The 12,506-nt window shown below is 43.3% G+C and overlaps 1 protein-coding gene across 4 annotated transcripts in view; it reads left to right on the forward strand.

Moving 5' to 3' along the window:
* Positions 1–12,506, forward strand: part of wdr41 (WD repeat domain 41) — a 112,421-nt gene that overhangs the window by 75,007 nt on the left and 24,908 nt on the right. For all 4 annotated transcript variants that reach the window (XM_070879968.1, XM_070879976.1, XM_070879993.1 and 1 more), the window contains 2 exons: positions 6,343–6,533; positions 7,038–7,159. In XM_070879968.1, the coding sequence (XP_070736069.1) occupies positions 6,343–6,533; positions 7,038–7,159 (313 nt within the window). The remainder of the gene's footprint in view (positions 1–6,342; positions 6,534–7,037; positions 7,160–12,506) is intronic.

The following is a 12,506-nucleotide window of genomic DNA, read 5'->3' on the forward strand; positions in this document are numbered from 1 at the left end:
AGAAATTTACAGAACAAGTGACCATTTCAGTCATGACAGCAAGTGACCATTTCAGTCATGACAGCAAGTGACCATTTCAGTCATGACAGCAAGTGACCATTTCAGTCATGACAGCAAGTGACCATTTCAGTCATGACAGCAAGTGACCATTTCAGTCATGACAGCAAGTGACCATTTCAGTCATGACAGCAAGTGACCATTTCAGAAAGAATGAAAAGTGAACAGTTAAGTAATTATAACAAGTGAACATTTAACTATTGAATAATATTGGCTAATTTAGTGGCAATAACAATTACAGTAACAATAACGAGTATAACAAGTGAACATTTTAAAACAAGTGAACTACATAGAAAACAACTCCCCCGCCCCCCCCCCCCCCCCCTCCCTACCAGTGACCATGTTTCCCTCCAGATCCTGCCCCACCCCGTGTTCGCACCCCACCCGCCTGTTTTGGTATACACAGACCGACACCAGGACGTCGTGCAGAGTGGGATGTCAAGACTTCCTGACGTGGTGGAGGTGATGGAGAGGAAGCGGAAGCCTGGAGCTCTACTTCCGAGTCCGGAGGAATTGTGCCCTCCGTACTCGCTTGCGTGCTAGGGGTCTCGCTGCGAGCAGACACGACACCTTTGGGTGCAGCGCCGTGTCCAGCCATCAACGCATGCCATAGGGCATTGGTTGCGGCTGTCTGCTGCTGAATAGCCTCCAAGGTCTCCCTTGCAATCAGTGACTGCTCAGAAGACTGGTTGGAGAAATTCTGCGAGAACTGGCTCCAGTTCGCAGGGAACTGGCTCGAACCCCTGGATAAGGTCGCGACCATCTTCCTGCACAGGGAAATCAAGCACTCTGTCTGGCCCTCCAAGGCAGGCGATTGCTCGCCACGCTGACCAGATCTCCGTGGGGTCGCCGTTTGCAATGTGACGCGCCTTGGCGTCACCACCTGCACACCGCTTGGTCCCGGTGCATCTTCCATCTCAACCGAGATGGCCGCAGGTTGTTCCCCACCCACACAAAAAAACTCCTCTTCTTCCTCTGGTTCCTCCTCCTCCTCCTGGTGAAGCATTATGCAGGAGTTTGCAGTGGCTCCTCCTCTTCTGCCTCCTGCGATGTAGGAGACGGTTCAGTGGCAGTCGACTCCAACGACTCGACGACCACTTGACCTTTAATTTGATAAGCAATGATTAATTATTCAATTCATTGCATTACAATTTTTCCCAAAGTAAAACATTGCAATGCTTTCATTCACCACATATGCACAGGTGATCACAAGCTTTAACATGACCTAACATGACCTCATTCGAACATCTATAGTACATCACCATTATATATCAGATTATGTTATATTAGCATAACATTAGATTGTAATTGCATAACATCCATCAAATTACATTTTAATTGCATAACATTACATGAGTAACTACGATATTTTCTGTATCTACTAATGATTCGCACATTGAACAATGCACATTTCTCATTGCTCACATGTCTCAAGGGTGGGTTCGGCCACACCACGGGATGTGACCGAACGGCTTTCTGGGCCCACCAACGCCACCGCGAGCTCCTCGTAGGGGTTCAGAGGCTGCAACATTGCAGAGCCCCCCGCCCGTCCTGCGCTGCTCCCGATTATTGATCAAAACTTTTTTCTGTAAATGATATGATAACATTGCACGGCATAAGCAAATGGAGCTGGCGATTTAAGACAGCCAGATTAAAATGTTCTATTACAAATTAGCATTATGTTGCAGATTTCACATAACACTTAACTTTATGCTGGGTTGCATAAATTTATTTATAATTTAGTTATGTTTAAATATAAGCAAATAACGTTGCAGATTCTTGTTACTATTTAGATCATTATAAATTTCAACTTACTCGCAGCTGAAAGTAGGCTGTTCCAGCGTTTGCGGCATTGGTCCGGTGTCCGGGCTTCATTGGATGCCGACGTGACCACGTCTGCAATCTCTGCCCAAATCCTCCGATATGCATGGGGTGGAGGTTTCCCATGCCCACCCTGTGTCAGATCCTCCCACCTCTCGCTGACAATGTTCACAAGGGCCTCATTGGCCTCCTCACTGAAGGGCTTGGCCCTTCGCCTTTCAAAAGATCCCTCCATTAAATTATCAGTTACCAGTTCTCAAAATGCTTCCTTTCTCTTCTTCCTTCTCTCTCTCTCTCTCTCTCTCTCTCTCTCTCTCTCTCTCTCTCTCTCTCTCTCTCTCTCTCTTCTCTCTCTCTCTCTCTCTCTCTCTCTCTCTCTCTCTCTCTCCCTCTGTCTCCCAGACCCACCCAGAGCTTCTGAGCATGTATGAAGACCCTTGACCTCCACAAACGTGGGAAAGAACATTAACCTAAAAAAAAACAACTTGCGCATTTGCAGTAATGCGTTGCTAGGCAAGCTTTTTTTTTTCATTCACTTCCATTTTCTTTGGCCGATCATGAGATCGCTGAGAAATCACATCGCCCATTTGACATCGCTGGGGTAAGGCCGAGTGGAAAACCGCAAAGAAAAATGGGCCTTGAGCCGGCGATCAGCACGGGCGATAGGTCCTGCATCGTTGGAACATGGCCCATTTTTTTCAGCCTTAGCCTGAAAGTGGAAAGTCTAGCCCCTTTTAGAAAGACACAGATTAATCAAGGACAGTCAGTACGGACTTAAGGGAAGGTCTAACTTGATTGATTTTTTTGAGGAGGTAACAAGGAAGGTCGATGAGGGCAGTGCGTTTGATGCAATGTATATGGATTTTAGCAAGGCTTTGATAAGGTCCCACATGTCACAAAAGTAAAAGCCCATGGGATCCAGGACAAAGTGGCAAGTTGGATCCAAAGTTGGCTCAGAGGCAGGAAGCAAAGGGTAATGGTTGGTGGGTGTTTTTGTGACTGGAAGGATGTTTCCAGTGGGGTTCCGCAGGGCTCAGTACTACTTCCCTTGCTTTTTGTGGTATATATCACTGCTTTAGACTTGAATGTAGGGGGTATGATTAAGAAGTTTGCAGATGATGCTAAAATTGACTGTGGTTGATAATGTAGAACAAAGTTGTAGGCTGCAGGAAGATATCAATGAACTGGTCAGGTGGGCAGAACGGTGGCAAACGGAATTCAATCCGGAGAAGTGTGAGGTCATGCTAACCAGGCAAGGGAATACACATTAAATGGTAGAACACTGAGCAGTGTAGATGAACAAAGGGACCTTGTCATGTATGTCCACAGACCCCTGAAGGTAGCAGGAGACAAACAGATTACTTGCCTTTATTAGCTGAGACATAGAATACAAGAGCAGGGAGGTTATGCTTGAACTGTATAAAACACTAGTTAGGCCACAGCTAGAGTACTGCGTGCAGTTCTGGTCACCGCATTACTGGAAAGATGTGGTTGCATTAGAGAGGGTACAGAGTAGATTTACGAGGATGTTGCCTGGACTAGAGAATCTTAGTTATGAGGAAAGATTGGATAGGCTGGGTTTGTTTTCTTTGGAACAGAGGAGGCTGAGGGGCAATCTTATTGAGGTGTATAAAATTATGAGGGGCCGAGAGAGTGGATAGGAAGGACCTATTTCCCTCAGCAGAGGGGTCAACAACCAGGGACATAGATTTTAAGTAATTGGTAGACGGTTTAGAGGAGCTTTGAGGGGGAAATGTCTTCACCCAGAGGGTGGTGGGGGTCTGGAATGTACTGCCTGAAAGGGTGGGGTAGAGGCAGGAACCCTCACCACATTTAAATAGTGCTTGGATATGCAGTTGAAGTGATGTAACCTACAGGGCTACGGGCCAAGAGCTGGAAAGTGTGATTAGGCTGGATAGCTCTTTGCTGGACGACACGGACAACATGGGCCGAAATGGCCTCCTTCCGTGCTGTAAATTTCTATGATTCTATGAATGAGACCCTCCTCCTGCTCCCCTGACCCCATTCTGAATAAGCCCTTGGCCACTCAACTTCCATTCCTCGCCCCCATGCTTGTTGATCTTATAAATGGTTCCCTCTCCTCAGCTATCATCAAAACGGCTGTCATCACCCCTTCCTCAAAAAGAAAAATACTCTTGGTCTTTGCACACTACCACCCAAACTCCAACATCTCTTTCCTCTGCAAAGCTCTTGAATGTGTTGTTGCCTCCCAAATCTGTGTCTATCTTACCTACATCTCCATGTTTAAATCTCTCTAGTCAGATTTCCGACCCTGCCACAGCACTGAATTGACCCTGACCAAGATTACAAATGACATCCTTTGTGACTGTGACCATGGTAAACTATCCCTCCTTGTCCTTCTGGTCCTATCCTTTGATCTGGTTGGCCACGCCATCCTCCTGCAATGCCTTCCTTCAATGCCTTTCTTCCAGTGTCCATCTCCGTGGGATTGTCTTTTTTGGTTCCATTCTTAATTATCCTATCATATCCAGAGTACTTCCAGCAATGGCTTCTCTTCCAACTCCTCGTGCTGTTGCCTCCGGTGTATCTGTATTGACCTGTCCTCATCTACATGATGCCCCTTGGCGACACCAACTGCAGACACGAGGTCAGCTGCACATGTACACAGATGAGGCTTGGCTCTACCTCTCGACCCCTCCGCTGCCTCTGTCAGAGTGCTAATCTGAGGTCCAGTCTCTGGTGAGCCACAATTTTCTCCACTTAAGCATTGGGAAGACTGAAGTCTTTGGCCTCTGGCACAAATCCTGTACCTTCACCACAGATTTCATCCTTCTTCAAGGCCACAGTCGCAGGCTGAACCAAACACTTCACAACCTTAATACAAAAGCAAAATACTGCGAATGCTGGCAATCTGAAATAAAAACACAAAATGCTGGAAGTCAGGCAGCATCTATGGAAAGAGAAACAGAGTTAACGTTTCAGGTCGATGACCTGGCAAAGGATCATTGACCTAAAATGTTAACTCTGTTTCTCCTCACAGATGCTGCCTGACCTGAGTATTTCCAGTATTTTCTGTTTTTAATTCACAACCTTGGCATCCTAGTTGACCCTGAGATGTGCTACTGGCCCCATATCCTATCTATCACAAAGACCAACTGTATCCACCTACCGTAACATTGTCTGCCTCTGCTCCTGCCTGAGCTCACCTGCTATAACACTTACCGTGACCAGATTTGACTCTTCCAATGCTCTTCTGTCAAGCCTTCCATCTTCCACCCTATAAACTTCATCCATAGCTCTGCTACCCAAATCTTATCCTATACCAAGTCTTACTCGACCATCACTGCTTTCCTCACTGACCTACATTGGTTCATGGTCTCCCAATACCTCAGATTTACAAATCTCATCCTCTGGATCATCCGTTCTGATATCTGTAACCTCCTCCCCCGCTATAACACTGTGTTCCTCTGTCTCTCGCCTCTTGTTTTTACCTGTCGCCACCACCACATTGCCCCACCATTGGTGGCCTTGCCAAGACTCCACATTTTGGAATTCCTTCCCTCAACCCCTCTCCACCTCCCTCTCCTCCTTTAACACCCTCCATAGAACTTACCTTTGGCTAAGCTGTTGGGCACCCCTGCTTAATAGCCGTTCTTCTTTTTGCTCAACATCCACTTCTTTAATTACACCTTGTGAAGCACCTTGGGATATTTTTCTTTGTTAAAAGCACAACAGAAATGCAAGTTCTTTTTGTTAGCTAGGTTTACCCATGAGATAAGTGCAAGCACTACAGCTAATTGAAGAGCAGGGGCTTGCAACTCAAAGAAATTGGAGTACGGGCACCGTCACCAGTTTCTTAACTTTGTGTCATTTCCACCTATCTGCTCTTTTGGTGTACACAATTGAGGAATTGCATCTAGTATATTCAAAAACTACAAGATGGGAACTCTTACCATTTTGATGTCATTCACCTCTATAGAAAGTTGATTTCAATGCCATTGAAAACTAGCTTGATAGTATGTCTTCATACTTTTAAGTGGCTAGTCATGGCTGTCTTCTTCGAAAAAGTCTTAATTTTTTACAAATTAATCAAGTGTTATTGGGGGAAATTGGGTTTAAGCAAGATTTGTAGTGACTTCTGGAGATGCATTTTGAAATTTCAAAGAAGTAATTTTCTTCTCCTGAATCTTAGGAGGAGACTACAATTAGTCCTGTTTGGGCACCTTGGCTGCTGCTATGCTGCTGATTTCTATTGTTGTCTTGATGCTGATTTTAGCAGCAGGACCCAAGGATTTGTCTGATTCCTGTCGGAGTCAGACCATGAATTATCAGAAGAATATTCTATCGGCAAGATTTTATTTGAGCTGTTTGCAACAACTGTGATAATTACATAGAGCAGTCAGACCACTGGGATGCTAAGTTATTTTGTGTATTGATTTCACTGGAATCTTGCCACAGTGATTTGTGTTTTTCCATTATTAGATAATACATTTGCAACTGGATCCCACGTGGGTGAGTTAATAATTTGGGACACCCTAGACTGGACAGTTCAAGCATCTGAATCCCAGTTCTGGAATGCTGCTCCACCGTGTGAAAAACCAGCTGAGATAAAGATATCATGGACCCCATACCAGCATGAAACCTGCATCCATCATCTGTCTTCAGATAGAGAGGTAAAGTAAAAGGCAATGACATTTATCCCAAAACCTATTACATATATGTATTTAATATTAGAATAGATGTTTGAAGATTATACAGTATATAATGCTGATTTTATGGTGTTCAAAATGGAACCAAAAAGGGCCACCTGTCAAGTCCAATGAAAAATACCGTGCTGTTGCTCAACTGGTGAGTAGCTTTGATGGTAACATTGAGAAATATACAATCCAGATAGCCTTTCTCTCCTTTCTTGACTGAAGTATAATGGGAAAAACATTAAAAAATAAAAATTAAACTAATCACTTATCAAAGTGGAAAAGCCTCAGCTTTTCCCCCCATTTTGTAATGATGATTAATATTGTCCATGCTACAAAACAGCTCATCAGATCAACAATTAAACAGTTTGCAAAACGCTTCAAAGTAGAGACTCTAAGCTTCTTTATAAGGATATGCTATTAAACTCAATAATGTGTCTGATAAGTTAGACTTTCATTTCCTGTATCTCTTTTTCCCTGCAGAACATTTTTGCAGCCATTGGGACTGGAATTTACGTGTATAATCTTCAGACAAAAACGGTGATCGCATATCAGCAAGTGGCACATGATTCACGTGTGCTGCACATTGCAAAGTTACCAAACAAGTATGGAACTTGATCTGAATTTTATACTGACAGATAAAGTAACCTGCTCTTAGATATTACAAAGTGCAAGAGGCAGGAGGATCACTACAAATAAAGTAGTACTAAAATCCTGGTTTTCTCCAAACAGCTTCTATCTATATTTATTGTATCTTTACAGTTCCCCAAGATGCATTGACATTCATTTTAAATGATTCTTCAGTGCCACTTTGGAAAATGTAGATGGACATTAACTTGAACTGTAGACTTGTAGTTAAATTCAGTTCAGAAAATACCCTCAATTTAAGCAAGTTAAGAGCTTTTGCTCTGTTTTCAGACTGTATTTCTTCAGGTTTGCATTTCTAAATTATATACAGGTGAAGAGTACAAAAATCTGAAAAATGTTAATACAGATTGCCATTTTATTGAATCTGTGAAAAAGTATTTTCTTGTGATGAGCATTTATTATACATTAGGGGAAGGCCAATTTCAGTAGGATGAGAATGGATCTGGCCCAGGTAAACTGGAATCAAAGATTGCCAGGCAAAACTGTGATGGAACAATATGCTGCCTTTAAAGAGGAAATCGTTCAGCTACAGTTGAGGTACATTCCCACTAAGGGAAAAGACAAGGCAACGTAAGTCAGGGCTCTCTGGATGACAAAACAGAGAATACGATGAAGCAGAAAAAGAGCACGTATGACACATGTCAGGTTGCTAATACATCTGAGAATCAGGCTATATATAGAAAGGTCAGAGGAGAAGTGAAAAAGAAAATAAGAGGGACAAGCGGGCATGAGAATAGAATGGCGACCAACATAAAAGGTCATCCAAAAGTCTTCTATAGGCATATAAATAGTAAGAGGAGGGGTGTGGCCGAATAGAGACCATAATGGAGGCAGAGGGTATGTCTGAGGTACTAAACGAGTACTTTGCATCTGTCTTCACCAAAGAGGAGGATGCAGCTATAGACATAATGAAGGAGGAGGTAGTGGAGACACTTGATGGGATTAAAAAGTGATAAAGATGATGTATTGGAAAGGCTGGCTGTAATTAAAGTAGATAAATCACCAGGAGTGGATGGGATGCATTCTAAGACGCTGAGGGAACTGAGGATGGAAATCTCGGAAGTACTGGCCATAATATTCCAATCTTCCATAGATACGGGCGTGGTGCCAGAGGACTGGAGAACTGCAAATGTTGCACCCTTATTCAAAAAAGGGTGTAGAAGATGAACCCAGCAACTATAGGCCAGTCAGTTTAACCTCGGTAGTGGGGAAGTTTTTAGAAACTGTGATCATGGAAAAAATTAACAGTCACTTGGACAAGTGTGGATTAATTAAGGAAGGCCAGCACGGATTTGTTAAAGGCAAATCATGTTTAACCAACTTGATCGAGTTTTTTGATGAGGTAACAGAGGGATGATGAGGGTAATGCGGTTGACGTCGTGTACATGATTTCCAAAAGGCGTTTGACAAAGTGCCACATAATAGGCTTGCCAGCAAAGTTGAAACCAATGGAATAAAAGGCACAGTGGCAGCATGGATACTGAATTGGCTAAGTGACATGAAACCAAGAGTAGTGGTGAACGGTTGTTTTTCGAACTGGAGGAAGGTATTCAGTGACGTTCCCCAGGGGTCGGTTCAAGGACCGCTACTTTTCTTGATACATATTAATGACTTGATGTGGGTGTACAGGGCACAATTTTCAAATTTGCAGGTGACATAAAATTTAGAAGTTTAGTGAACAGTAAGGAGGCGAGTGATAGACTTCAGGAAGACTTAAACAGGCTGGTGAAATGGGTGGACACATAGCAGATGAAATTTAATGCAAAAAAGTGTGAAGTGATGCATTTTGGTAGAAAGAATGAGGAGAGGACATATTAAGAATGTAGGAAATAGGAGCAGGAGTAGGCCATTTAGCCCCTTGAGCCTGTTCTTCCATTCAATAAGATCATGGCTGATCTGATTATGCACTCAGCTCCACTTCCCTGCCTGTTCCCCATAACCCTTTACTCCCTTATCACTCAAAAATCTGTCTATCTCTGTCTTAAATATATTCAATTACCCAACCTCCACAGCTCTCTGGGACAGAGAATTCCATAGATTTATAACCCTCAGAATAAATTCGTCCTCATATCAGTTTTAAATGGGTGACCCCTTATTCTGAGATTATGTCCCCTAGTTTTAGTTTCCCCTATCAGTGGAAATAATCTCTCTGCATCCACCTTGTCGAGCCCCCTCATTATCTTGTATGTTTCGATAAGATCACCTCTCATTCTTCTGAACTCCAATGTGTATAGGCCCAACATCCTCAACCTGTCTTCATAAGTCAACCCCCTCATCTCCGGAATCAACTTAGTGAACCTTCTATGAACAGCCTCCAATGCAAGTACATCCTTCCTTAAATACGGAGACCAAAACTGTATGCAATACTCTAGGTGTGGCCTCACCAATACCCTGTACAGGTGTAGCAGGACTGCTCTGCTTTTATACTCTTTCTCTTTTTCCCCCCCCGCCCCACCTTGCAATAAAGGCCAACATTCCATTTGCCTTCCTGATTACTTGCTGCACCTGCATACTAACTTTTTTTTTGTGTTTCATGCACTAGGACCCCCAGATCCCTCTGTACTGCAGCACTTTGCAGTTTTTCTCCATTTGAATTATAATTTGCTTTTTTTTTCCCCCTGCCAAAGTGGATAACCTCACATTTTCCCACATTATACTCCACCTGCCAGATTTTTGCCCACACTTAGCCTGTCTATATACCTTTGCAAATATCTTGTGTCCTCCTCACAATTTGCTTTCCCACCCATCTTTGTATCATCAGCAAACTTAGCTACATTGCATCTTTTCATCCAAGTCATTAATATAGACTGTAAATAGTTGAGGACCCAGCACCAATCCCTGCGGCACCACACTAGTCACTGTTTGCCAACAGGAAAATTACCCATTTATCCTGACCCTCTGTTTTCTGTTCTTTAGCCAATCCTCTATCCATGCCAATATATTACCCCCAACCCCGTGAACTTTTATCTTATGCAGTAAGCTCTTATGTGGCACCTTATTGAATGCCTTCTGGAAATCCAAATACACCACATTCACAAGCTAAATGGTACATTCCTAAAGGGGGTGCACGAACAGAGAGACCTGGGGGTATGTGTGCACAAATTGTTGAAGGTGGCAGGGCAGGTTGAGAAAGCGGTTAAAAAGGGTTGAGGGATTCTGGGCATCATAAATAGAACTATAGAGTAGAAAAGTGTGGAAATTATGATGAACCTGTATAAAACACTGGTTCGGCCCCAAATGGAGGACTGTGTCCAATTATAGGCACCACACTTTAGGAGTGATGTGAAGGCCTTGGAGAAGGTGCAGAAAAGATTTAAGAGAATGATTCCAGGAAAGAGGGACTTCAGTTACATTGATAGACTGGGGAAGCTGGGGTTGCTCTCCTTGGAGCAGAGAAGATTGAGAGGAGATTTGAAAGAGGTGTTCAAAATCATTGAGGGGTCTGGACAGAGAAGATAGAGAGAAACTGTTGCCATTAGAAACATAGAAAATAGGTGCAGGAGTGGGCCATTCGACCCCTCGAACCTGCACCACCATTCAATATGATCATGGCTGATCATGCAACTTCAGTACCCCATTCCAACTTTCTCTCCATATGCCGTAAGAGCCACATCTAACTCATTTTTGAATATATCTAACAAATTGGTCTCAACAACTTTCTGTAGTAGAGAATTCCACAGGTTCACAATTCTCTGAGTGAAGAAGTTTCTCCATCTTGGTCCTAAATGGCTTACCCCTTATCCTTAGACTGTGACCCCTGGTTCTGGACTTCCCCAACATCGGGAACATTCTTCCTGCATCTAACCTGTCAAATCCTGTCAGAATTTTATGTTTCTATGAGATCCCCTCTCATTCTTCTAAATTCCAGTGAATATAAGTCTAGTCGATCAGTCTTTCTTCATATGTCAGTCCTGCCATCCCGGGAATCAGTCTGTTGAACCTTTGCTGCACTCCCTCAATAGCAAGAATGTCCTTCATCAGATTAGGAGACCAAAACTATACACAATATTCAAGGTGTGGCCTCACCAAGGCCCTGTACAACTGCAGTAAGACCTCCCTGCTCCTATACTCAAATCCTCTCACTATGAAAGCCAACATGCCATTTGCTGCCTTCACCGCCTGCTGTACCTGCATGCCAACTTTCAATGAATGATGTACCATGACCCCCAGGTCTCGTTGCACCTCCCCTTTTCCTAATCAGTCACCATTCAGATAATATTCTGCCTTCCTGTTTTTGCCAACAAAGTGGATAACCTCACATTTATCTACATTATACTGCATCTGCCATGCATTTGCCCACTCACCTAACCTGTCCAAGTCACCCTGCAGCCTCTTAGCATCCTCCACACAGCTCTCACTGTCATCCAGCTTAGTGTCATCTGCAAACTTGGAGATATTACATTGAATTCTTTCGTCTAAATCATTAATGTATATTGTAAATAGCTGGGGTCCCAGCACTTGCGGTATCCCACTAGTCACTGCCTGCCATTCTGAAAAGGACCTGTTTATTCCTACTCTTTGCTTCCTGTCTGCCAACCAGTTCTCTATCCACGTCAATACATTACCCCCAATACCATGTGCTTTAATTTTGCACACTAATCTCTTGTGTGGGACCTTGTCAAAAGCCTTTTGAAAGTCCAAATACACCACATCCACTGGTTCTCTCTTGACCACTCTACTAGTTACATTCTCAAAAAATTCTAGAAGATTTGTCAAGCATGATTTCCCTTTCATAAATCCATGCTGACTTGGACCGATCCTGTCACTGCTTTCCAAATGCGGTGCTATTACATCTTTAATAATTGATTCCAACATTTTCCCCACTACTGATGTCAGGCTAACCGGTCTATAATTCCTTGTTTTCTCTCTCCCTCCTTTTTTAAAAAGTGGTGTTACATTAGCTACCCTCCAATCCATAGGAACTGATCCTGAGTCTATAGAATATTGGACAATGACCATCAATTTCTAGGGCCACTTCCTTAAGTACTCTGGGATGCAGACTATCAGGCCCTGGGGATTTATCGGCCTTCAATCCCATCAATTTCCCTAACACAATTTCCTGACTAATAAGGATTTCCTTCAGTTCCTCCTTCTCGTTAGACCCTCGCTCTCCTAGTATTTCCGGAAGGTTATTTGTGTCGTCCTTAGTGAAGACACAACTAAAGTATTTGTTCAGTTGGTCTGCCATTTCTTTGTTCCCCATTATAAATTCACCTGATTCTGATTGCAAGGGCCCTTAGCAGAAAGGTTGCGAACCAGAGGACACAAATTTAAGGTGATTGGCAAAAGAACCAAAGGCGATGT

Source organism: Pristiophorus japonicus, chromosome 1 (genome assembly GCF_044704955.1).
Source record: "Pristiophorus japonicus isolate sPriJap1 chromosome 1, sPriJap1.hap1, whole genome shotgun sequence".
NCBI lineage: Eukaryota > Metazoa > Chordata > Chondrichthyes > Pristiophoridae > Pristiophorus > Pristiophorus japonicus.